This window comes from Chiloscyllium punctatum, chromosome 16, assembly GCF_047496795.1.
Source record: "Chiloscyllium punctatum isolate Juve2018m chromosome 16, sChiPun1.3, whole genome shotgun sequence".
NCBI classification, from domain to species: domain Eukaryota; kingdom Metazoa; phylum Chordata; class Chondrichthyes; order Orectolobiformes; family Hemiscylliidae; genus Chiloscyllium; species Chiloscyllium punctatum.
Window position 1 is genome coordinate 2548584 of NC_092754.1, and position 26637 is coordinate 2575220.

At 44.2% G+C, this 26637-nt stretch overlaps 2 protein-coding genes across 6 annotated transcripts in view; both read right to left on the reverse strand.

Annotated features, from left to right (window-relative positions):
- Nucleotides 1-4407, reverse strand: part of smim1 (small integral membrane protein 1) — a 29644-nt gene extending 25237 nt beyond the window's left edge. For all 5 annotated transcript variants that reach the window (XM_072585982.1, XM_072585985.1, XM_072585983.1 and 2 more), the window contains exon 1: nt 4021-4407. The gene's annotated coding sequence lies outside the window, so the exon portion shown is untranslated. The remainder of the gene's footprint in view (nt 1-4020) is intronic.
- Nucleotides 4408-7945: 3538 nt separating this feature from the next.
- LOC140487243 (coiled-coil domain-containing protein 27-like) lies at nt 7946-26105 on the reverse strand. The gene is made up of 6 exons (XM_072586870.1): nt 26096-26105; nt 24626-24756; nt 19138-19215; nt 18236-18448; nt 14610-14714; nt 7946-8056 (listed from the first exon to the last, which is right to left on the reverse strand). Exons 1-6 carry the CDS (start codon nt 26103-26105, stop codon nt 7946-7948), a joined length of 648 nt encoding a protein of 215 aa, XP_072442971.1.
- Between the last annotated feature and the right edge of the window lie 532 nt (nt 26106-26637).

Sequence of the window (26637 nt, forward strand, 5' to 3'; positions counted from 1 at the left end):
GGTGTGGTCTCAGCTCCACTCTTCTGTCCACTCACTTTGGCTCTCTTTTTGCCAAAAATCTTACTTAGTCCTAAATAAGTTCAAAGACCCATCCTCCACTGTTCTCTGAGGGAAAGAATTCCACATTCTAAAAGCTCTCTAAAAGAAAGGGAAAATCCTCCTCATCTCTGTCTTAAACGTGAGGTTTCTTATTCCTAAATAATGTCCCCTGATGTTAGTCTCCTTCACCAGAGGAAACATGAGGTCTTGGTCTGCCCATTATGGAGAGTGATGTATAACATGCTGTAGATACTGTATCCACTGGAAACTATTACAATGACCTTTGAAAGCTGACTGTCTCAAACTTAGACCTTTTTCTGAATTCCCAAGACCACAGTGAAGAAATTATAAAGGGATTTGGTCACCCTGAGCCAGTTAAAGGGTGAATGGGATTGTGACTGATTGCTGGCTGTCAGATTCTGTACAGTGTGTATAATCTGTCTAACTCTGATGGATTGCCTTCTCTCTATCATTGTTTGGTGACCAAGCCCAGGTTATGTGTTGGTTTCTATTGCTGTCTGTCGCAAGGCGTAAGGTGTTGTTGGGTCACTGATTCTCAAGGGTTAATGATATTGGCTCAGAGTGGGAGTTACGTCAGGAAACAGATTGAGAATGTGTTGTACAGATCAGGCTGTGCTGGAACATGGTGTTGCTGCAGAATAAGGCTGCAATGTTCCTTTTGTGCTGTGATTTGCTGTGTGTAACTGGACTTAGCAGATTTTTATTCCTGAACATATGCACGTAAATCTATATGTGGAAGTCCATGCATCTGTGTCTGTGTGTGAGTGCATGTGTGTCTGTTTGTCTATGTGTGTCATTATGTTTGTGTGTGTGTGAGTGAGTGCATGAGTGTCTGTGTGTGAGTGCATGTGTGTCTGTTTGTCTATGTGTGTCATTATGTTTGTGTGTGTGTGAGTGAGTGCATGTGTGTCTGTGTGTCTATGTGTGTCATTTATGTGTGTGTGTGTGTGTGTGTATTTGTGTCCATGTGTGTGTGTGTGAGAGGGTGAGTAAGAGATAGAGACTGGGAGACTCTGTTCAGAGTCAACAGCATTTTCACCAATTACTGGGTGACAAGGGGTGGGAAAAGTTATTCCAATATCAGGATTACAGGCTGAGAATAGAACAAGATCAAAAAACCGCGGATTCAGAAAATCTCAAAATCGAAACAGAGGGTGGTGAAACTCCTCAGCCAGACTAGCAGCATCTGCAGAGGGAGGACCAGAGTTAATGCTGCAAATGTGTGACCTTTCATCAGAACTGAGAACAATCCATCACGAATGATTCACTGCAGAATTATAAACCGATATATTGGTAAGAGGAAGCAAAATGTGGATAGTGTGAGAATTGCTCCATTGGATTTAGACTGAATGGGAAAATGAATTGATAATAAAGCAATGGGCTATGGGTTTTAGGTCACTTCACGGTCAGAAATGTATTTAGAAGCAGCCAAAAGGGGTTCAGGCTAAACTTGCAAATCCTTCTAACATCAACCAATCACAGGCGATGGGAGTGGGAGAGTGTGATGGAAGTGAAAGTGTCGACCATCACTGTCCGAGCTCCATACATACAATCTACACGTGAATGTGTCCGTTACCCCGGCAACATGGGTTTCAGGGGGGAGGGGGTGGGGCTGGGGTGAGGATGAGAGACAGACTGGACAGGTGGGGAGGAGGGGTGAGAAGGGGGTGGGGTGGGAATGGGGGAGAGATGAGAGGTGATAGGGAGGGGTGGAAATAGGGGAGAGGAGGGAGATGCGGATGGGCTTGGATTGGGGAAGGGAAAGGGAGTAGGGTGGGGGAGGGAGATGGGGTGGGGGAAAGGCAGGGACCGGCTGTCCACCCTGGACCAGATTGCTGCCCTGAGCATGAGGCTTGATCCCTGTTCGGCCTGGGAGTAAATTCGGGACCCATCTCCTCTCTGTCCCATGGTGCAGGTCATGCCTCAATGGGTCAAACCTGACTTTAGGCCCAGAACCCAAGAAGAATAAAGACATGGATCTAATATTTTAGAGAGAAATCTGTTACCATTTCTTACTTATAGAGCCATTTTCACACAGCTCATTCAGTCTTTACAAACAGGATTCCATGGTGGCTCAGTGGTTAGCACGACTGCCCTGTTACACCACGGACCCAGGTTCCACTCCAGCCCTCAGATGACTGTCTGTATGGAATGTGTGCATTCTCCCTGTGTCAGTGTCCTCACACAGTCCAAACATGTGCAGGTCAGGTGGATTGGTAATGCTAAATTGCCCATGGTGTGCAGGTTATGTAGTTAGCCATAGGAAATGTAGGGGGGTGAGTCTGGATGGGATGCTCTTTGGAGATTTGTTGGGTCAAATAGCCTGTTTACACACTGTAGGGGTTTTATTTTCTGGAACCATCTTTCAGTCACATTCCCCCAGTTTAGCCCTGCTGATGTATTTGTCAAATGTCCATTCGATTGCCTTTGGAAGCCAGCAGAGATGGTAATAGTCATTCCTGCCTTTTCTTATTTAACCTCTGCCATTCCTGAATCACCCATTCACCATTTTGCCATTTCCAGACCTGACAGACACAGGGAAGGGCTCATTGGCTGGAGTTTAGTGTTGGGGTCAGAGTTTTGGTTGGGAAAAATGGAGCTCTGTGTTTCCACTTTCTGTGGTATTGTAATGTTCCAACAGTGCGGAAGGCAACATAACTGAACAGGTCTGGCCTCTGACTGGGTAAGGAGCACTCGAGGGGAAGAAAACACCCAGGAACCTGTAGCTGCTTTTGGGAGATGGAGAGTGTGTGTGTGTGTGTGGGTCAGAGAGAAAGAAAAACAATGCATGTGAGAGAGTGAGTGTGTGTGTGAGAAGAAAGAGAGACAATGTATGTGAGAGAGTGAGTGTGTGTGAGAGAGTGAGTATGAGTATGTGTGAGAGATTGTGTGTATATGTGTGTGTCAGTGTGTGCGTGACAGAGTGAGTGTGTGTGTGTGTGCGTGTGTGTGTGATTAGATTAGATTAGATTACTTACAGTGTGGAAACAGGCCCTTCGGCCCAACAAGTCCACACCGCCCCGCCGAAGCGCAACCCACCCATACCCCTACATTTACCCCTTACCTAACACTACGGGCAATTTAGAATGGCCAATTCACCTGACCTGCACATCTTTGGACTGTGTGTGTGTGAGTGAGTATGTGTGTGTGTGAGAGAGTGTGTATGTTTATGTGTGTATGGGAAAGTGAGTGTGTGTCTGTGTGTGTGTATGTCTGTGTGTCTCTGTGTGTTTGTATGTGTGTGTAGGGAAAGTAGTGCTAGTGTCATATCCTATCTCTGTGGGAGGTTTTTACTTGGAGTCAATGTCTGGGAAAAGAGCTTTTTACGTAATTCATAATTCCAGCACTTTTGAACAAATGAAGTCCTTTACAATTACAGCTACCTGTGTAATGTAGGAAACACCGTGTGGTTTACAAACTCCCTATCCAAGAGAGAGTGCAATAGCCTGTACCACTGGCCCCATTGAATCCAGATCAAAATCAAAGTGTGAATTGTCCTCTGGCCTGATTTAGAGCATTCACTTGTTTTGTTGTGATGTTAACGGAGTGAGTGGCCTTTTCGATTTAACAGTGAGACAGCATTAAGCATTGAGAACTAATAAAACAGGTTTGAGGTACTTTAGGTTTATTAAGCCCCTCTTTAGTTCAGGGTCACTGTAACATGGGTGAGCAGAAAGATTAACTGCAGCACTGATGGTTTTCAAAGAGAGTTATATAACACAATAACTAACAAATCGAAATCCCATATTAAACTGGTGGACCAGATGATAGAATAAACATCATAAATTGAATTTTAAATCGACTACCAAATAATTTTGCATCTTTCCTTTTAGTGATTAAAGTCTGTTTCTGCAGTGCTCTCAGTTGTGTCTAATTACTGTACTAAAGCACAAAATTTAGCCATAAGTTGAAATTTCATTAAATATTTTAAGTCAAAAAAGAATGGAGAGATTAACTTACCAGGTACAGGGTTCAGTAAACACTGTTTACTGCTAAGGCAACTGGTCTCTGGATTGAAAATCGCTGCAAAGTTTGAAAGCAGTCAGATTTGCCAAAACACTGTTGCTTAACAAACTTCAAATGTCCCTGCACAACAGCTGAAAGTCAGCAAAGTACTAGGGCAATGGAGACGGAATTGTACAATGCAATCTTGGAGGAGTTTACAGATAGCAGCTCCTGGCAGTGAGCTCTGTCATGTGGGGCTGAAAGACACAACACAGCCACTTCTCAAACTTGCCAATCACCTTTCCCACTGACCGTAGTAACAAGGTCTAAAATCTGGAGAATGTAGTTCCTCCACTGCACAACGCAGCAGGAAAGAAAGTCAAGCTACAGTGCAGGATTCTGGTCAGGTACTGCACTCTGAATGGCTTGTTCTTTTGCAATGCATTGCACAATTCAGTAAAACTGCTCAGCTCAGTCTCTTCTGGGTCACTGATTAACTTCTAAATCATATTTACCATCCCCCACCATCCCTTCAGGGAAGAACAGAATTGGAAAGAACAGTGACCTGGCCTTGTACTGATAACCCAGTGACACGTGAGAAATTAGTAAATACAGGATAGGGATGTGTGGAGTTATCACAGCCTAGAAATGAGCGATCAGGTTCAGCCTTCCCAGAATATGGTGGGGCTGCTGTTTGACCCATTCCCCATCCTCTGCCTCCTCAGCTGCTCCTTGACTTTTTGGAGGATGTGGCAAACAAGCTCAAGCTGAGATCCCCCTCCCCAATCTCCATGACAGCAGCTTCAGTACAGCCATTGTATCTGGCCCACAATGACCTGCTGAGGGATGGTATGGCGCATGGTGCATGTACAGACATTGGGTTGGAAAGTGGGATCCTATACAAGGTATACAATGGACAGCCCTTGGCACCTTTGTTAACTTTGAAAATTTGAGGGAACAGTCGGCTGGTATAGAACCTCCTGCCAAGAGAATGGACATTTCCCAGCACAATGTGCTGTGTGTTTGGAGAAATGCATTTGTATAGCATAAGTTGTCAGAGTCATGTGACCTCTGCATTCTGTAAGAAGGCCTGGTGGAAGAGGTCATTACACTTGAATTTGCCTAGATTGTGAAAGCTGTAGAGAGAGCCAGCTGCAAGGAAGAGTGAGTAGTAACCTTCACTATTGGGTAGGCCAGATTGTCTTAGAGTTTTCAAATCCCTGCTTCTGAAGAAAACAAAGATGACTTGAGAAAGAATAGCCTCCCAAACTTAGTGCCAAATTTGAGATGGCAGCAGAGTTAAACAGAAAACCTGAACTAACAACAGTGCTGAGGAAAGAATATCACAAGCTGTGTTGTGCCCGAGGTGTCCCTGAGAGGCAAAGACACCAGTCTGGAGAAATTCTGAAGACCACAGAGATGTATTTTGAATCCTCTGTTATTGATGAATATGTGTTTAACAACAGAGCCCCGCAAAAGGGAGATATTATTGGTGTGGGTGTAACTGAGCTGAGACATGTGGCTGTATTTTATGAATTTAATAACTGAAGGATGATATGAGCAAAGATATGATTGTTTTAGAAATAAGAGATCCTGTTGTAAGAGCATATCTGCCGAAAGAAGAGAAATGACATATGCCGAAAGGTCTGAGGTTATTATTATCAGCTAGAGAGTATTCATAGAAGAAAGTTTGAGGCACTTGCACTATACTGAGAGACAGTCCAGGCTTTCACAACAGATAAAAGGAAGGAATATTTCCAGAAGGACCACCAGAAAGCTCATGACATTGCAGAGAGGATACACGTCCTGTGTAGGAAAAGCAGTGCTCAAACTGCAAAGTGCAGTTATGTTGTAAACATGTATGTTGCTGGAAAGAAGCAAAGCAGGCCGGTAAAGATAGCTGACAGAGAGATGTCAGGCAATGATTTGGATTAATCTTTACACGATAGAATTGCTTGCAGTATCTGGTATCAAGATGATAAAAGGTTTGTGATGACTGCAGAGGAAAGCTTCAAGTGAATGCAAAGTGTCAGAAAGACACGGATGTTTTGTGAAACATCATGAGCTTTGCAGACGTGTGTGGTGGGCCAAGATTATGACCCAAAGATAAAACGCTTGAGGGTAAAGTTGAGGCTGCATGATGGACTGATCCTCATTACACCGAGTACTTGCTTGCTGTGTTTCCTTTCAGAAGCAGACACTTGTGACAAAATGATTCTGCTTCTTGCAATGAGAACACTGCTTTTCCCATTCTGGATATGACTTCTCTTTTGAGTGATGTCCTCCCATCTGTGTGCAGTCTATCTGTCCTTTCAGCCTGGAATATCTGTCAGCATAAAGTACATCTGGTCTGGTCTGTCATGATTTACAACCTCAGTACTTCTGCAAATGTCAACCGTTTTGCCAAGTGTGAGTTTCTCCTCTCTCAGCAGACATGCTCTCATTGCAGGATCTCTTGTGCCTAATAAACCACAGGTGATAATTCAATTACCTTTTAGTTGCACAAAGTCATAGGATTCAGTGATTTGTTAATTCAGTTACATATGGAACAGTATTGGGCCCTAGTACTGAACACATGCCATTCATACCTTCACTTGGGGTTCAAAGCCTGGTTTCAAGACTTCAAAATTTTTGCAGTCTTTTTTTCAAGTTGTTGGAAAGATAAAGGGTGGAATATACATGGAAACAGTCTCTCCCCAACAATTATTGAAGTGTAACTACCTATAGCTGTGCCTTTTAAGTAAAACTGTCACAAATTCATAGCTTCGCCATTACAATTGGATGAACTGCCCAGTCCATTTTATAGCAGCGTTTGTTTTGTCAGGCACCGCAGTTGTTTGCAGGTTTTGTGTCTTACCTGGTTGTTCAGTGGCAGCCTACTTCCTTCATCCCTTTTCTCCCGTGGTTTTCCTTGTATTTTAGCTGTGTTCTGCAGCTCATAGTATTTCTGTGTTCCTCTTTTAGTAACTATATTTCTGTCTAGCTTTTTATCATTCAATGAGCTCATAGAACAACATTCTCACCATCACTTTCTCAGGGCAATTAAGTTTGAGTACCAACTGCTGGCACAGCTAGAGAGGCCCGCATCCCCTGAATAATGAAGAAAACGTATCTTCTCCTACCTATCACTTTCACCCCACCTTCATCCACTTATCACATTCCCAGCTACCTTCCCCCTAGCCCCACCCCCCTCCCATTTATCTCTCAGCCCCCCCCCCCTTGGCCCACATGCCTCATTCCTGATGAAGGGCTAATGCCTGAAATGTTGACTCTCCTGCTCCTCAGATGCTGCCTGACCTGCTGTACTTTTCCAGCACCACACTCTCAAACCAATTGCAATGGTAAAAATATGATGGCCTATTTCTTGAATGATCTCAGTATTGAGCTAAAAGTTTGAAGGCCTTTCCCAGTAATCATGGAGCAGTTAAGAACAGACCTTGCAGTACTCTGAGCAAAGACAGCAAACTTGAACTTTCTCCTATAAGTATGTGACTGTTTACACAGAATGAGACTTTCACTGGGTTATCCCACAGAGAATCAACACTGTTGAACTGCTCAACTGTCTGATGGCCAATCACGGTTATATGATCTTTCAAAGTGAGAAAAGTTTCATTGAGAATATTTACCAACTGGATCCCAGATTTGCCTGCAATATTTAATTAGCCACATCTGGATTTGCGATTGACTTTCTGATGAGACTTTGCTGGAACAGAGCCCACCAAGAAAACCACGTCCATGTTGCCGCAAGTTAATCAGCCCTCAGGCTGTGGCTTTGCTGTGGTAATAAAAGCATTTGAAGCATGATTCCATGTTCTCTTTATTCTTTTCTCTCTTGTTACAGGATTATAATAGTCTGCTAACACCAAATTGGATATCAACCATTACAGGAAAGCGATCTCTTTTTGAAATCTGGACATGGTGACTGCGTAAGTCGAATCCGTTACGAAGAGTTTGGGGGTGCCTCTGGGTCTTCACTTCCAAGGAGAGGAGGAACTGGGATTCCAGATTCCGTCAGCATTCGATGAAATGTTAGACGGTCATCCAATATTGTCTAAAAGGAAAACAAGTGATGACTAATTGTTTATGTTATTCTGCTTTACTCACTATAGCTTTGTTCTCCATGTGTCAGTGCTGAATATTTTGTAAATTCATGGCAAATAACATGCTGAAAGATTAGGGTGGCACAGTGGCTCAGTGGTCAGCACTGCCGTCTCATAGCACCAGGGTCCTAGGATCGATTCCAGCCTTGGGTGACTGTCTGTGTGGAGTTTGCATATTCTCCCTGTGTCTTTATGGGCTTCCTCCCACAGTCCAAAAGATGTGCAGGTCAGGTGAATTGGCTATGCTAAATTGCCCATAGTGTTAGGTGCATTAGTCAGAGGGAAATGGGTCTGGGTGGGTTACTCTTCGGAGGGTCAGTGTGGACTTTTTGGGCCAAGGGGCCTGTTCCATGCTGTAGGGAATCTATTCTAATCAAACCAGACAAACAGAGTGTTTTGGTTTTTATTTACTCACAGGATGTGAGAGTCTCTGGCTGAGCCAACATTTACTGCAAATCGCTAATGACCTTTTGGGTAGTTCAGAGTCAATCACATTGCTGTGGGTCTGGAGTCAGGTTTAGGAGAGACTAGGTAAGGATGGAAGTTTCCTTCTTTAAATGATATTAGTGAACCAGATGGACTTTTCTTGACAATTGTTATATGGTTATCGTTAGACTTTTAATTACAGATTTTTATTGAATTCAAATTTCACCATCAGTCATGGCAGGGTTCAAACCGAGGTCTGCAGAACATTAGCAGGATCTCTGGATTAATGATCCAGTGATAATACCACAGGACCTTGTCATGATACTATGGCTTTAAGAGGTGTATTTTGTCCTCGTTTCTTTGGAGACATTTTGAGCCAGAGGTAAAAACAATGACTGCAGATGGAAACTTGGAAACTCACCTGCATTCTGCTGACACGCCCCCCACATATCCCACTGTCACCATTCCTGGCCCCCAGAACCCTGAGGGGAGCACCACCCCTCCACCCCCATTCCCCCACCATCACACCCACTCCAGTTACTGGCTCCGACCCCACTCCCAGCTCCACACCCACATCAGATCCCAACTCCCAGCCCTGCCAAGTTTTCACCATCCCTCCAGATCTCCCATTCACTGAGGACGAACGATCAGTCCTCAGCAAAGGACTCACCTTCATCCCCCTCCGTCCACACATCAATGAATTTAATACACGCTGTGATGTCGAACACTTCTTCCGTCGCCTCCGTCTCCGAGCTTACTTTCACAATCAGGACTCCCGCCCACCTTCCGAGGACCCCTTCGCCCACCTCCAACACACTGCATCCACCTGGACACCCCGCGCTGGCCTATTACCTGCCCTCGACCTCTTCATTTCCAACTGCCGCCGGGACATTAACCGCCTCAACCTGTCTACCCCCTCCCCCACTCCAACCTCTCACCCTCACAACACACAATCAATCTGCTCCAATCCCAACCTCACCACCAAGCCAGCAGATAAAGGTGGCGCAGTGGTAGTCTGGCGCACTGACCTCTACACCGCTGAAGCCAAACGCCAACTTGAGGACACCTCTTCCTACCGCCTCCTTGACCATGACCCCATCCCCCATCACCAAACCATCATCTCCCAGACCATACAGAACCTCATCACCTCAGGAGATCTCCCACCCACAGCTTCCAACCTCATAGTCTGGGAACCCCGCACTGCACGGTTCTACCTCCTTCCCAAGATCCACAAGCCTGACCACCCTGGCCGACCCATTGTCTCAGCATGCTCCTGCCCCACTGAACTCATCTCTACCTACCTCGACACTGTCCTATCCCCCTAGTCCAGGAACTCCCCACATACATTCAAGACACCACCCGCACCCTCCACCTCCTCCAAGACTTCCGTTTCCCCGGCCCCCAATGTCTCATCTTCACCATGGATATCCAATCCCTCTACACCTCCATCCGCCACGACCAGGGCCTCCAAGCCCTCTGTTTCTTCCTCTCCCGACGTCCCCAACAGTACCCTTCCACTGACACTCTCATTTGTTTGGCTGAACTGGTCCTCACCCTTAACAATTTCTCCTTTGAATCCTCCCACTTCCTCCAGACCAAAGGGGTAGCCATGGGCACAAGTATGGGCCCCAGCTATGCCTGTCTCTTTGTTGGCTACATAGAACAGTTAATCTTCTGTAATTACACCGGCACCACTCCCCATCTCTTCCTCCGCTACATTGATGACTGCATTGGCGCCACCTCATGCTCCCGCGAGGAGGTTGAGCAATTCATCAACTTCACCAACACATTCCACCCTGACCTTAAATTTACCTGGACCATCTCTGACACCTCCCTCCCCTTCCTGGACCTCTCCATCTCCATTAATGACGACCGACTTGACACTGACGTTTTTTACAAACCCATCGACTCCCACAGCTACCTGGATTACACCTCTTCCCACCCTACCTCTTGCAAAAATGCCATCCCATATTCCCAATTCCTCCGCCTCTGCCGTACCTGCTCCCAGGAGGACCAGTTCCACCACAGAACACACCAGATGGCCTCCTTCTTTAGAGACCGCAACTTCCCTTCCCACATGGTTAAAGATGTCCTCCAACGCATCTCGTCCACATCCCGCACCTCCGCCCTCAGACCCCACCCCTCCAACTGTAACAAGGACAGAACGCCCCTGGTGCTCACCTTCCACCCTACAAATCTTCGTATAAACCAAATCATCTGCCGACATTTCCGCCACCTCCAAAAATACCTCACCACCAGGGATATATTTCCCTCCCCACCCCTTTCCACCTTCCGCAAAGACTGTTCCCTCCATGACTACCTGATCAGGTCCACGCACCCCTACAACCCACCCTCCAATCCTGGCACTTTCCCCTGCCACCGCAGGAACTGTAAAACCTGTGCCCACACCTCCTCCCTCATCTCCATCCGAGGCCCTAAAGGAGCCTTCCACATCCATCAACGTTTTACCTGCACATCCACTAATATCATTTATTGCATTCGTTGCTCCCGATGCGGTCTCCTCTACATTGGGGAGACTGGACGCCTCCTAGCAGAGCGCTTTAGGGAACATCTCCGGGACACCCACACCAATCAACCACACCGCCCTGTGGCCCAACATTTCAACTCCCCCTCCCACTCTGCCAAGGACATGGAGGTCCTGGGCCTCTTTCACCACCGCTCCCTCACCACCAGACGCCTGGAGGAAGAACGCCTCATCTTCCACCTTGGAACACTTCAACCCCAGGGCATCAATGTGGACTTCAACAGCTTCCTCATTTCCCCTTCCCCCACCTCACCCTAGTTCCAAACTTCCAGCTCAGCACTGTCCCCATAACTTGTCCTACCTGCCTATCTTCTTTTCCACCTATCCACTCCACCCTTCTCCCTGACCTATCACCTTCATCCCCTCCCCCACTCGCCTATTTTACTCCATGTTACTTTCTCCCCACCCCCACCCCCACCCTCCTCTCACTTATCTCTCCACCCTTCAGGCTCTCTGCCTTTATTCCCGATGCAGGGCTTTTGCCCGAAACGTCGATTTTGCTGCTCCTCGGATGCTGCCTGAACTGCTGTGCTCTTCCAGCACCACTAATCCAGAATTTGAGCCAGAGGTGTTGAGTTGATTCTCCAAGTCGATAAAGTAAACAACTGTGAGGGCCTTGGTTATTTTTTAAAAGTGAGAACAATCAAAGCAGCATGAATGGTGGAGTCAGGCTCCCACAGAGGCAGGGGTTCAGTTTAGTTTTCAGTAGTTGCTGGGGTTTGGAAACTGTTATTCATTTCTCTGTTACAGCTAGAAGCTGGAGTTCTGTCTGCTGTCAGGTTTGCATGGGAGACAATTTGTTTTACTGACTTTTCCTTTGCCAAAGGTGTGTTTATGGGATGTTACTATACTGAAACAGTTGCTTTTTTCTAGTTAAATAATCTATTATTCGTTAAATTTTCTAATAGAGTTGTTATTCCAATTCTCTTTTCTTTTGTTTGTATTTTAACTATAAAGTACAAAAAAAGTGTGTTTTGCTTAAAGCCAAGTAGTAGAATTTGATTGGTTATATTGGAAACACAGCTCCTCACAGCTGACTTTAAAAAAGGTAAAAGTTAGTGTCTAGGCTATTTCTTGGATATGTTAGAAGGGGGTTTGGTCTGGTCTATATCAGCTCCCACCCCAGCCATCATTAAACCAACTTTTTGATCCAGATTTTTATTCAATTTTTTTCATTGCAGCAATTTCAGCAAAATGTTGACACAATCTAAAAAGCTGACAACTCCAAAGTAGCCCAAACTAAGCTTATGAGATGAAAGCAAATAATTAGCTACTGGACCAGGTCTGCTGCAGATGGTGAGGGAAGCAACAAGAGGGTAAAACATGCTTGATTTCATCATCACCAACCTGCCGGCTGTAGATATATCTGTCCATGACAGTATCAGTAGTCCTTGTGGAGACAAAATCCTGCATCATTCACACTAAGAATACCCTCCATCGTGTTGTGTGGTATTATCACCGTGCTAAATGGGACAGACTTCAAACTGATCTAGCAACTCGATACTGGGCATCCATGAGGCTCTGTGGGCCATCAACAGCAGCAAAATTGTACTCCATCACAATCTGTAACCTCATGGCCCGGCATAAGCCCCACTCAACCATTACCATCAAGCCAGGGGATCAACCCTGGAAAGTGCAGGATGGCAGCACCAGACATAGCTGAAGATTAGGTGTCAACTGGTGAAACCATCAAACAGGACTACTTGCCAAACAGCATAAGTAGCAAGTGACTGACAGAGCTAAGCGATCCCACAACCGATGGATTGGATTTGACCTCTGAAGACCTGCCACATCCAGTCATGAATGTGGTGGACAGTTAGACAACTTACTGGAGGAGGAGGCTCCACAAAAATCTCCATTCTCAGTATTGGAGAGCCCAGCACAGCAGAGCAAAAGATAGGGCAGAAGCATTCACAGCAATCTTCAGCCAAAAGTGCCAAGTGAATGACACATCTCAGACTCCTCCAGTCAGCCCCAGCATCACAGATACCCCCAATCTTTAGCCAACTTGATTCACTTCATGTGATATCAAGAAGTGGCTGGAGGCACTGGATACTGCAAAGGCTACGAGCACTGATAACATTCTAGCGATAGTACTGAAATAGGGTGAGTTTTAGGGACTGGAGGAGGTTACAGAGAGAGGGAGGGAGTACTGAAGACTCATGCTCCAATGTGTCGCACACCTAGCTGAGCTATTCCAGTACAGCTACAACACTGGCCTCTCTATAACCTCCACCAGACCCTCACACCCTTCCCTTTCTCTATAACCTCCTCCATTCCCTACACTCACTCCTATCTTTGTAACCTCTCTAGCACCTACACCTCTCCTTATCTGTCACCTCCTCCAGACCCTAATACCACCCCCTATAACTGTCACCTCCTTCAACCTCACAATCCGCCTTATCTCTGACACCTCCTCTAGCCCATACACCACTCTCTATCTCTGTCACCTCCTCTATCCTATACACCCATCCTTATCTCTGTAACCTCCTTACAGACCCTAATACCCCTCTCTATCTCTATCACCTCTTCCAGTCCCCAATACCCCTCCCTATCTCTGTAACCTCGTCCAGCCTATACACAACTCCCTATCTCTGTAACTTCCTCTAGCCCATACATCCCTCCCTCTCTCTGTAATCTTCTCCAGTCCCTAAAAACCACCCTATTTCTGTAACCTCCTCCAGTCCCTAACACTCCTCCCTATCTCTGTAATCTCCTCCAGTCTCTAACACCCCCTCCCTATCTCTGTCACCTCCTCCAGTCCCTAATACCCCTCTCTCTCTATAATCTCTTCCAGTCCTTATATCCCTTCCTCTTTTTGTAACCTCCCCGATCCTAAACCATTCAGTCTCTGTGATCCTCGACTCTCTTGCACACCCTCGGTTTTAACTGCTCCAGTGTTTGAAGGTGTGCTTTCAAAATCCGGATTCCTGGAATCCCCTCTTCCTAATACCCTCCAGCTCTCCCTTTCCTCAATACTCCTGAAGCTTCCCTCTTTGTCAGCCCTGTGGAGTATACTCCACAACCACCCGATGAAGGAGCAGTGCTCTGAAATCTAGTGTTTCCAAATAAACCTGTTGGACTATAACCTGATGTTGTGTGATTTTTAACTTTGTCCACCCCAGCATCTTCAAATCCTCAGAATATGTTATTGTGTTACAGGTGCCATATAAAGTCAAGTGGTTCTTGTCATGTGCCCGGAAGCCTATAAATGCCAAAAAGGAATATGCAGGGCTGTCTCCCTCAGATCCCAGCATGTCATCTTAGTAATTACATTTAATGTTTGAGATATGATCTAAAGAAGCCAAGTGACTACAGGCTGAACACTGAGAAAAATCCTGTACTCAGCCTTATGGGGTTTTTACCCTGAAGCTGAATCTAAGCAAGATATTACAAAGTGAAACCTTTCAGATCAGGAAACACAGGCTGAATCTAAGTTTCCAGGCTTATCATGGTGCATCTTGTGTGAAACACTGCAGGTACCAAAAACAGGAACCAGATGAAATGGGGGAGCATTTAATGAAACTCCATACCTGGAACATCTCAAGAGTATCCTCATCAGTAATTTGCGTTGTGGGTTGGACAATTCCTGGGGCGGTGTAGACAGCTTGTACTATCTTGCTGATAAATCGTTCAAGCTACAGATTAAAAAACCAGGGGACAGTAAAATTAATCAATTATGCTTCTGTAATCCACCAATGTACTGATCCAAAAGGTGTTCACCCATAGTCATTATAGTCATAGAGAGATTTCATAAGTTAGCGGTAGTAACAGGAATGTCCACTTGTTGGATAGTCTAAAACTCTGGTGCATAAATATAAGACTGATAGGGAGAAATGTCGACTCAGAAAGTGGCGAGAATCCATGGAGACAAATAACACAGACTTCCAATTAGAAACTAGATAAACATGAGGGAGAAAGGGTTAAAAGGTTATTATCAGTAGAGTTAGATGAAGAGAAGTGACTGGAGATTCATGTCAATTATTAGTACCAGCACAGAGGAACTGGACCAATTGACATGTTTCTGTGGTTTCATTACTTTACAAGAAGTCTGCCATTTAGCCCATCAAGTCTCTCATTCAATCCCTATTCTCTTGCCCATTAATTTTCCTAAATTGCCTGTCCAAATTCCTCTTGAAATCATCAGTCATCTCCACTTGCACCATCCTTGTGGGCCATAGGTTTCCCAGCCCATCACCACACTCTCCATAAACAAGTTCTGCTTATGTCTCCTCAAAACTCTTGCCAAAACTCTTAAAGCTGTAATCCCAGGTCCTTTTCAATGCCACAGGGGAAATTTACCTGGAGCTGCAGTCCCCTTGCCCAGCCATAAAGTTGGGGACAGCCTGCCTCCATCTGTCTTGGTCCCACTGCCATTGGCTCATTTGTCAGTTTGGGGTATGACTTCTGACAGGCTCAGGGAGGAAGCTGAGAAAATGGTAAAAAGGGGGAGGTGTGGCATTATTAGTCAAGGACAATATTACAGTAGCAGAAAGGACATTTGAGGACTCGTCTACTGAGGTAGTATGGGCTGAGGTTTGATACAGAAAAGGAGAGGTCACCCTGTTGGGAGTTTTCTATAGGCCTCCAAATAGTTCCAAAGATGTAGAGGAAAGGAGAGGAAAGATAATTCTGGATAGGAGCAAGAGTAACAGGGTAGTTGTTATGGTGGACTTCAACTTTCCAAATATTGACTGGAAATACTTTAAGTACAAGTACTTTAGATGGGTCAGTTTTTGTCCAAGATGTGCAGGAGGGTTTCCTGACACAGTATGTAGACAGGCCAACAAGGAGAGAGACCACATTGGATTTAGTGCTGGGGAATGAATCCGGCCAGGTGTTAGATTTGGAGTTAGGTGAGCACTTTGGTGATAGTGGCCACAATTCGGTTATGTTTACTTAAGTGATGGAAAGGGATAGGTATATAATGCAGGGCAAGTGCTGGGGGAAAGGCAATTATGATGCAATTAGGCAAGATTTAGGATGCATGAGATGGGGAAGGAAATTGCAGGGGATGGACACAACTGAAATGTGGAGCTTATTCAAGGAGCAACTGCTGCAGGTCCTTGAAGAGTATGTACCTGTCAGACAGGGGGAAGTTGTCGAGCGAGGGAACCCTGGTTTACTAAAGAAGTTGAATCTCTTGTCAAGAAGAAGAAGTAGGCTTATGTTAGGATGAGGCATGAAGGTTTAGTTAAGGCACTTGAGATTTACAAGTTGGCCAGGAAAGAAGTAAAGAGAGAGCTAAGATGAGCCAGGAGGGGACATGAGAAGTTGTTAGCAGGGAGGATCAAGGGAAACTCTAAAGCTTTCTGTCAATATATCAGGAATAAAAGATTGATTAGAGGAAGATTAGGAACAATCAAGGGTGGCAGTAGGAAGTTGTGCATGGAGTCTGAGGAGATGGGGAAATGCTAAATGAATATTATTTGTCAGTATTCACAGTAGAAAAAGACAATGTGGTCAAGGAAAGTACTGAGATACACGCTACTAGACTAAATGGGATTGAGGTGCATAAGGAGGAGGTGTTAGCAATTCTGGAAAGTGTAAAAATAGATAAGTCCCCTGGGCCAGATAGGATTTATCCTAGGATTCTCTGGGAAGGCAGGGAGGAGATTGCTGAGCCTTTGGCTTTGATCTTTATGTCGTCATTGTCTACAGGAATAGTGCCAAAAGGGAGGATAGCAAATATTGTCCCCTTGTTCAAGAAGGGGAGTAGAAGGGGAGTAGAAGGGGGTAATTATAGACCTGGGAGCCTCACTTCAGTCGTGGGTAAATTATTGAAAAAGGTTATAAGAGATAAGATTAATAATCATCTAGAGAGGAATAAGTTGATTAGGGTCAGTCAACACGGTTTTGTGAAGGGTAGGTCATGCCTCACAAATGTTATTGAGTTCTTTGAGAAGGTGACCAAACAGGTGGATGAGGATAAAGTGGTTGATGTGGTGTATATGGATTTCAGTAAGATGTTTGATAAGGTTCCCCAGGTAGAGTATTGTACAAAATATGGAGGCAAGAGATTACACAGTTTGGATCAGAAGTTGGCGAGCTGAAAAAGGACAGAGGGTGGTGGTTGATGGGAAACATTAATCCTGGAGTTCAGTTTCTGGTGGTGTACTGCAAGGATCTGTTTTGGGGCCACTCGTGTTTGTCATTTTTATAAATGACCTGGATGGGGGCATAGAAGGATGGGTTAGTAAATTTGCGGATGACACCAAGGTCGGTGAAGTTGTGGATTGTGCTGAAGGATGTTGTAGGTTACAGAGGGACATAAAAAAGATGCAAAGCTGGGCTAAGAGGTTGCAAATGGAGTTTAAAATGTGGAAAAGTGTGAGGTGATTCACTTTGGAAGGAGCAACAGGAATAAAGAGTATTGGGCTAATGGTAAGATTCTTGGTAGTGTAGATGAGCAGAGAGATCTCGGTGTCCATGTACATAGATCCCTGAAAGTTGCCACCAGGTTGATAGGATTGTTAAGAAGGCATATGGTGTGTTAGGTTTTATTGGTAGAGGGACTGCGTTTCGGAACCATGAGGTTATGCTGCAGCTGTACAAAACTCTGGTGCGACCGCACTTGGTGCGTTGCGGACAGTTCTTGTCACTGCATTATAGGAAGGATGTGGAAGCTTTGAAAAGGGCTCAGAGGAGACTTACCTGGATGTTGCCTGGTATGGAGGGAAGGTCTTATGAGGAACTTGAGGCTGTTTTTGTTAGAAAGAAGAAGGTTGAGAAGTGACTTAATTGAGACATATAAGATAATCAGAGGGTAAGAGCCTTTTTCCTTGGATGGTGATGACTAGCATGAGGGGACATAGCTTTAAATTGAGGAGTGATCGATATAGGACAGATGTCAGAGGTAGCTTCCTTACTCAGAGAGTAGTAGGGGCGTGGAACTCACTGCCTGCAACAGTAGTAGACTCACCAGGTTTAAGGGTATTTAAATGGTCATTGGATAGGTATATGGTTGAAAATGGGATAGTATACGTTAGGTGGGCTTCAGATTGGTTCCACAAGTCGGTGCAACATCGAGGGCCGAAGGGCCTATGTACTGCTCTGCAATATTCTATGTTATATATTTGAAGACTTGAAAATGAATATGAACACAGCAATGATTCACACAGTACAAACACCAGCTCAATAAACAATGCAAGGGAATTACCCTGGTGCCAGTGAATTTCAGTGCAATTTGTAAATCCTGCAGATCACGCTGCATTACTTCACCCTGAAAAATGGCCTTGTCAAACTCAGCCTGAAGATGCCTCTTCCTCACGTCTTCAGCAGTAATGTGAAGCTGCAGCTTATTGATCTCAGTCTTCAGCTTTACGATCTCTTCATTATTCACCATCTGCCCCGACTGTAGCTCAGCAACAAGCTAAAAATAATTCAGAAGCAACACTTGAAACAGGAGGAACTGTTTTGTCCATTTTTTGGAGGCGGGGGGAGCGTCTCCATCTCATGTTTAGGTACTTTTGAAACAGTATAATGAGTACAATGTAAGACCAGTAGTGGCACAGTGGCTCGGTGGTTAGCACTGCTGCCTCACAGCGCCAGGGGACCCAGGTTCGATTCCACCCTTCGGCAACTGTCTGTGTGGAGTTTGCATGTTCTCCCATGCTGTACAGGTTTCCTCTCACAGTCCAAAGATGTGCAGATTAAGTGGATTGACCATGGTAAATTGCCCGTAGTGTCCAGGAATGTGCAGGGTTACAGGGATAGGGTAGGGCAGTGGGTATGGGTGAAATGCTGTTTGGAGGATTGGTGTAGACTCAATGGGCTGAATGACCTGCTTCTACACTGCAGGGATTCTATGAAACTAAGCATTGGAAATACTCTCTCAGGACCCACACTGCACCATGAGTAAGGGTGGAACATTGTCAGCATTTCCTCAGCTATAACCATCTTCCTAACCTTCGAGTACAGGTTGGGTTGATTGCAGAAAGTATTGAAATAGGAAATGAATACCCGTTAGTTTGGGATTCCAAGGAATGATGGGAGACAATCAGGTGATAACATTTCTTGATAAGAGTATTAAAAAAATTAAGGAAAATACCAAGTTTGTACCTCGTGTAAGCTGATGTTCTCTTTTTGAAGATCTGTCATAATTTTGGTGTGATTGTTCCTTTCTCTCAGATTGGAAAACTATGCATGAAAAACATAACAGGGTTTATTGATTAAATCTATAAAGTTCCAACCTTTGATATATATCATTAACACATCCAATAAAAGTCTTCACTACAATAGTCAGCTAATTTATGTTACAAATGATTCCCCCCGCCCGATCCCTAGTACATTCCCATCTCACAACAGGTGAAGATTAGACCCCAAATGTCGATTCCAATTGAAATCATGGACCAATCACTCTCTGGCAGCATTTGCTATTGCATGAGTCTAATCAATGAGTGCTGAGGAGCTACTAAATTGTTGTACTAGCAGGAGGTGCTGATGTAGTGGACAAGTCACTCTAGTTAATAATCCAGAAGCCTAGGCTAATGCTTTGGCAGATATGGGTTCAAATCCCATCATGGTAACTTGAGGGGTTTCAATTCAATTTGTGAAAAACCATGGAATTGAAAGCTAGTGTCTGCCAAGTTGATCAGGTCTTTGATGAATTTATTCAGAAATCACTAGGTAGGCCAGCATATATTGCCCATCTCAATGTTTTCCAGAACTACTGTTAGAGTCATAGAATCATAGAGTACAGAAGAAGTCCTTCGGCCCATTGAGACTACACCAACAAAAAAAAACTAAATCTAAATCTACACAAGTCCTACTTTCCAGCACTCGGCCCATAGCCTTGAATGTTATGATTCTTCAAGTGCTCATCTAAGCACCTTTTAAAGGTTGTGAGGTTTCCCACTGATTTCCAGACTCCTACCCTCTGAGCAAATTTGTTTTCCTCAAATCCCCTCTGAATCTCCTGGCTTTCATGTTAAAATTATAACACCTTGTTATCAACCCTTCCACTAGGGGGCACAGCTGCTTTCTATTTCCCTCCTGTCCCTCAAGGCCTGATCTACCTCAGCTAGGTCGCCTCTTGGCCCTAAAAAAACCCCAAACATATCCAGCCTGTCCCCTAACTGGACTGCTCCGCCCCAGGCAACATCCTGGTGAACCCTCTCCAGTGCAATCACGTCCTTCCTATCATACGGAGACCAGAACTGCACACAGTGCTCCAACTGTGGCCTAACCAACTTTCTGTACAGTTCCAACATAATCTCCCTGCTCTTACAATCTATGTCATGACTGATAAAGGCAAGTGCCCAGTCTGCCTTCGTAATCACCATGTTAACCTGCCCAGCCATCTTCAGTGATCTGTGGACAAGCACCCCGAGATTCCTCTTCCGAGCTTATTAGTGTACTGTAATTGATTAAATACCTCCTCATCTCATTACTTCTTATGAAGTGCATCACCTCACATTTACCAGGGTTAAGTTCCATCTGTCACTGATCTGCCCATCTGACAAGTCTGTCTACATCTTTCTGAAACCCACGACCTTCTTTCCCTCTGACCAATCTTCATGTCATCTGCAAACTTGATTATCATCCTCCCACATGTTTGTTCACAATATTTATATGTGTAAAGAGCAATAAGGGACCCTGCACTGATCCCTGTGATACACAACTGGACAACCACCTCCAGTCACACAAACAGCCTTCTACCATCACCCTCTCTCTGTCTCCTGTCACTAAGATAACTTTGGTCAACTTATCGAGTTACCCTGGATCCCATGTGCTTTTACCTTCTTGATCGGTCTCCCATGTGGGAACTTGTCAAAGGCTTTGCTGAAATCCAGATAAATTACATCAACTGTTCTGCACTCACCTACATACCCAGTCACTACCTTGAAAAATTCAATCAAATTTGTTTGGCATGACCTCCCTCTAATAAAGCGATGCTATCCCGGATCAAACCTTACCTTTCCAAGTGGGGATTAATCAGTAAAAACCCTTTAGTGGAGGAAATAGGAAAAATAATATAGAAATATTAACAACTGATCCAATATCCACTTTAATTTGTGGAAGAGAATTCCAAACCTCTCCCACCCTTTGTAGAAATGCTTCCTGACATTTCTCCTGAACGGTCTGATCCGAATTCACAGACTATGCTCCTGGCTCTAGAATCCCCAACCAGTGGAATATAGTTTATCTTTATCTACCCTGTCTTTTTATGTTAATACCTTGAAGACTTCGATCAGACCACCCCTTAATCTTCTAAATTCGACATAAAACAGGCCTCATTTGTACATTTTTTTCCTCATAACCTAACCCCTGAAGTCTAGGTATGATTTTGTAAACCACATTGTATTCCCTCCAAGGCCATTATATCCTTCTTAAGAAACCTGCTCACAGTGCTCCAAATGGGGTCTAACCATGTTTTGTATAACTGCACCATAACTTTTGTGTGCTTGTACTCCAATCCTCTCGATAGAATGGCCAACACTCCATTAGCTTTCTTGATTATTTTTGAGCCAGTTTTTGGCATTTTAAGGATCTACACACCAAAACCCCTAAGTCTCTTTGGACATCCTGTATTTAACTTCATACCATCCAGAAAGTACCTTAATCTTCTTTCCTCAGTCCAAAATAGATAAACTCACACTTGTTTACGTTGAACTCCATCTGCCACATTTTTGCCCATTCATTTCGTTTATCAATATCTCTTTGTAATTTAATGCTATGATTCACACTATCTACAATGCTGCTTAACTCCGTACCATCAGCAAATTTGAATATTTGACTTCTATGCCACCATCCAAGTTGTTAATAAATAATGTGAATAATTAGGGCAGGATACCACTGGCCACATCTTGCCAATTCGAGACCTACCCAATATCACCTTGCACTGAACCCCTTTTCTAGCCACATCAGTAATTTGCTCTCAATTCTGTGGGGTTCCACCTTAGTTAACAGCTTCTTATATGAAACTTTATCAAATACCTTCTGAAATCCATAGAAGCAAAATCCATAGACATTCCCTTGTCCATTCAGCCATCCTAACCCAGTCTGTCCTACACGTGACTCCATAGCCACATCAATATGGCTGACTTTGAAATGACACAACAAGCTACGGTACTCAGTTCAAGGGTAAGTAGGAAAAGGTGAGAAACGTTAGCCGTGGCAGCATCAACCACATCCCAGAAGGAAAAAAGAAATGTTCTTTATGTGAAATTGTCCATCCTCCCCACTTGGACTAGAAAGACATGGCAACTTGGCAAAACAGCAAAATGGCATTAAAACCAATATGTGCAGAGGATGTCAAAAAACAGATTGGGCTTGTGAAATCATCAGCAAACAGATATTTCCCCAACAATTCCTTTTCAACTGCACACTGAGATTGTTAAACCTCCCACTGACCCATTTCACATCTATAACCTAACCATCCACCCCTTATCTCTGAATGTCAGACTTATGCACTTATGCCTGTATGCAGTTACTGAGATGTAATAAACTATATAGTGTTATCAAAGAGCTTTTTGCATTCAGACTGAGTCACAGTCCATCCTCCACCATGGATTCTCAAAACCCCTTTGACGAGCACTGGAATGAGAGTTGAATGGGATAACACACATATCACAACAAAAACATTCACATCCTACTCTGAGACCTGGTACTCTCCAAGGGGAGCGAGAGTAACAGGAGTTAAAACAAACAGATGAACTTGGAGAAAGAAATTTGTGCAATTCAGCTTTAGCCCATTGAGGCAAATGAAATAAATCCAGCAAGTCATAAAAGGACCTTAAGGGTTCCATAAATCCTCCTTCCGGAATTGGGACTGGAGTAGGGGGATCTCCACATGGCAGGTACTATCAAACTTATTAGCCTCCATTGGTCAATGGGTGTCTTTTTTTTGTACACTCACAGAATATGGGCATCTCTGGCTAGAGCAGCATTTATTGCCCGCCCCTAACTGCCCAGAGGGCAGGTAAGAGCCAGCCACATTGCTATGGGTCTGGAGTCACGTGTAGACCAGACCAGGTGAGGGGGGTCAGATTTCCTTCCCTGAGGTAAAACTTCACAATTCACTGGCATTTCAGCGCTGGCTCAAGACAGAGTCAGATGTGATTCTGCAACAAGTGTGGGAGGATTGGCACATGTAAAGCCATTGGTGAAATGATCACTGTTAGATTAGCTTTGTTAATTCTAATTTAGACAAGCAGGAGGCTGGAAGAACATAACAAGCCAGGCAGCATCAGAAGGTGAAGAAGTTGTTGCCCGAACCGTTGACTTCACCTTTTGACGCAACCTGGCTGGCTGTGTTCTTCCAGCTTCCTGCTTGTCTACTTTAGATTCCAGCATCTGAATTTTTTTTTGTCTCTAACTTATTAATTCTAACGTTTAATTGTATTCAAATTTCACCATTCAACATGATGGAATTCAATCCCTTCACTTAGAAACAGTAACCTGCAACTCGGGGTTACTACACACCAGTGACATCACCACAACATTAACATCACTTCTCTTAACCCATCACAAATTATTCAGTAATGAATCAGACTGATTCTTGGGAATCGAAGAGTGATATATGAGGAGACACTGGATTGATTAGATCTACATGTGAAACTTGACAGGGTTCAGAAAAGATTTACAAGGATGTTGCCAGAGTTGGAAGATTTGAGCTATAGGGAGAGGCTGAACAGGCTGGGGCTGTTTTCCCTGGAGCGTCGGAGGCTGAGGGGTGACCTCATAGAGGTTTATAAAATCAGGAGGGGCATGGTTAGGATAAATAGGGGAATCTGGTGTAAGGGAATCCAGAACTAGAGGGCATAGGTTTAGGGTGAGAGGGGAAAGATATAAAAGAGACCTAAGGGGCAACTTTTTCACACAGAGGGTGGTACGTGTATGGAATGAGCTGCCAGAGGAAGTGGTGGAGGCTGGTACAATTACAACATTTAAAAGGCATTTGGATGGGTATATGAATAGGAAAGGTTTAGAGGGATATGGGTCGGGCGCTGGCAGGTGGGACTAGATTGGGTTGGGATATCTGGTCAGCATGGACGGGTTGGACCATCTTTATGACTCTATAACTCTACATTCACTGGAGCTTCAAAGAATGATGGTGGATTCTCATAGAAATCTATAAAATTCCAACAGGACTCGATAAGGTAAATGCAGGAAAGACGTTCCCGAGAATTGGGAGTTACTAGAATCAAGGGTCACAGTTGAAGGACTGAGATGAGGAGAAATATATTCACCCAGAGAGAGGGGGGAGCCTGTGGGATTCTCTGCCACTGAAGCCAATGCACTGTATGTTCTCAAGGAGGGGTTGGATATAGTTTTTAGTGCTAAAGGGATGGAAGTGTACGGGGAGAAAGCAGGAACAGAATACTCAGTTGGATGAGCAGCAATGATCATATTGAATGATGGAGCAGCCTGGAAGGGCCAATGGCCAACTCCAGCTCCTATTTTCTATTTTTCTATGCTTATGAGATGTCCCCAAAGCCACTCTGTACTGTAGTGTTGTCAGTTCAGCACAATCCCAATAGCAGGTGTTGGTGATGATTTGCTGAGGTCTAAACCTTGCTGCCAATATTCACTGCCTGTTTCATACCTTGTTAGACATGTCATGCAGCTGATTACATCTGTCCTTCAGCTCCTTCTGCACTCTCTCCATTTCAGCGTCTTTCTTTCTCAGCTCAGCCTCAGCCCGTGACCATTTCCGGTTTATTGAGATTATTGCACCTGGAAAAAAGAACACATCTTTTTTCTTATTCACAAGTTTAGACAGTTTATATAGTTTATATAGTTTAGACAGTAGGCCTCATTAATTGATTTGCAGAACATTTATAATGAATAAACTACACAAAGTGGCTGAGCCTTGGGACTCAAAGCCTTGTTGATTACAATTCTGTCTCCTCTGCATTGACTGTGCAATATATTCCAGGATAAATCCCTTGACATTCAATGGCGTTACCATCACTGAATCCCACTATTAATGTCCTTGGGGTTAACATTGACTTGAAACTCAACTGGACTCACCACATAAACACACTGACTACAAGAGCAGGTCAGAGGCTAGGAATACTGCAGTGAGTCACTCACCCCCTGACTCCCCAAAATCTGTCCACAAGAAAGTAGTGTGATGGAATATTCCCCACTAGTGGACAGGGTTAGAGGAGTCAGGAAATGACTTACTTGCTGCATGTCAAGACAAGAGCTTGATTTCTACAGGGAATATTAACATTTGCCTTCCAGAGAGTGGCAGATCACATATTGTTGTGTGAGTTTTCCTAATGAAGGGCTTTTGCCCAAAACGTTGATTCTCCTGCTCCTTGGATGCTGCCTGACCTGTTGTGCTTTTCCATTGCTATACTCTGAATGTGTGATTTTATTCCAGCTGTATATGAATTACCCATGATTAATGCAATGATAAATGGTAGTGGGTGCTTCCAAATGTGGCACAGTGGCTCAGTAGTTAGCACTGCTGCCTCACAGCCTCAGGGATCTGGATTCAATTTCACCCTCGGACAACTGTCTGTGTGGAGTTTGCACATTCTTCCTGTGTTTGTGGGGGTTTCCTTTGGATGCTACAGTTTCCTCCCACAGTCCAAAGCTGTGCAGGTTAGGTGGATGGGCCATGTTAAATTGATTCCTGATGAAGAGCTCCAGCCCGAAACATCGACTCTCCTGCCTCTTGGATGCTGCATGACCTGCTGTGCTTTTCCAGCACCACACTCTTGACAGTGTTCCTTGGTGTTTAGGTATGTGTAGGCTAGGTGGATAAAATGCAGTTTATCTACAAAATTATAGTATACTTTGCAAATTGCCTGACAATTAGGTAAAAAAAACCTAATTAATTTATGACTCCATTTGAAACATGTGACACATTTATTTGATGTATAAAGTGGATAATTTTCCTTCTCTTACTGTTAACATTATCTAAATATTTGGGAAGGGTTAATGACCATTTCATTTCTGCATTGATAATACCTTTTACTGTTTACTGTGGAGATTTGTCCAAATGTCATTTTTAAAATTTTTTAGCATAAATCCCTTACAAAACAGGTTTTATTTCACATACCCCTTGCCATGTTATAGTGCACTTTAACTTCTCTCAGTTTCACCCTGAGCTTTTCATTTCTGTTATTCAATCTTTCCAGCTCTTCTTGTTTCTCAACTTCTACTTCAACCTCACTAGGTTCATCATAATCAAGAAATTCTGGTGTATGAGCCTTTGCACCCAGGTCCATCATTTCCTCTTCTCCCACTTCATCTTCATCTTTGGCATCCATTTGATGTATGACTATTTTTATGCTGTCATCCCCCGCTTCATCTTCCTCTTGTGTGAGTATCTCCTCACTTGGTTTCTCCACCACTGCCTCTGAAATCTACATAAACAATAAATTAATGTCTTATTCACACCAAGAAATCAGATGACTCTGAATTACAGTTTGAAGTTTCATTCATGATTATCATGTCTATAACCCACTTCAGTGAATTTTGAAGAAGCTTGTGTATAATGAGCTACAGTCACATTACTTTATCCCCAGTTTCATATTCTTCATTAAACTTACTCTCTATCTGTGTGTGTGTGTCTGCATGTTTTGAGTAGTGTGTAAATGT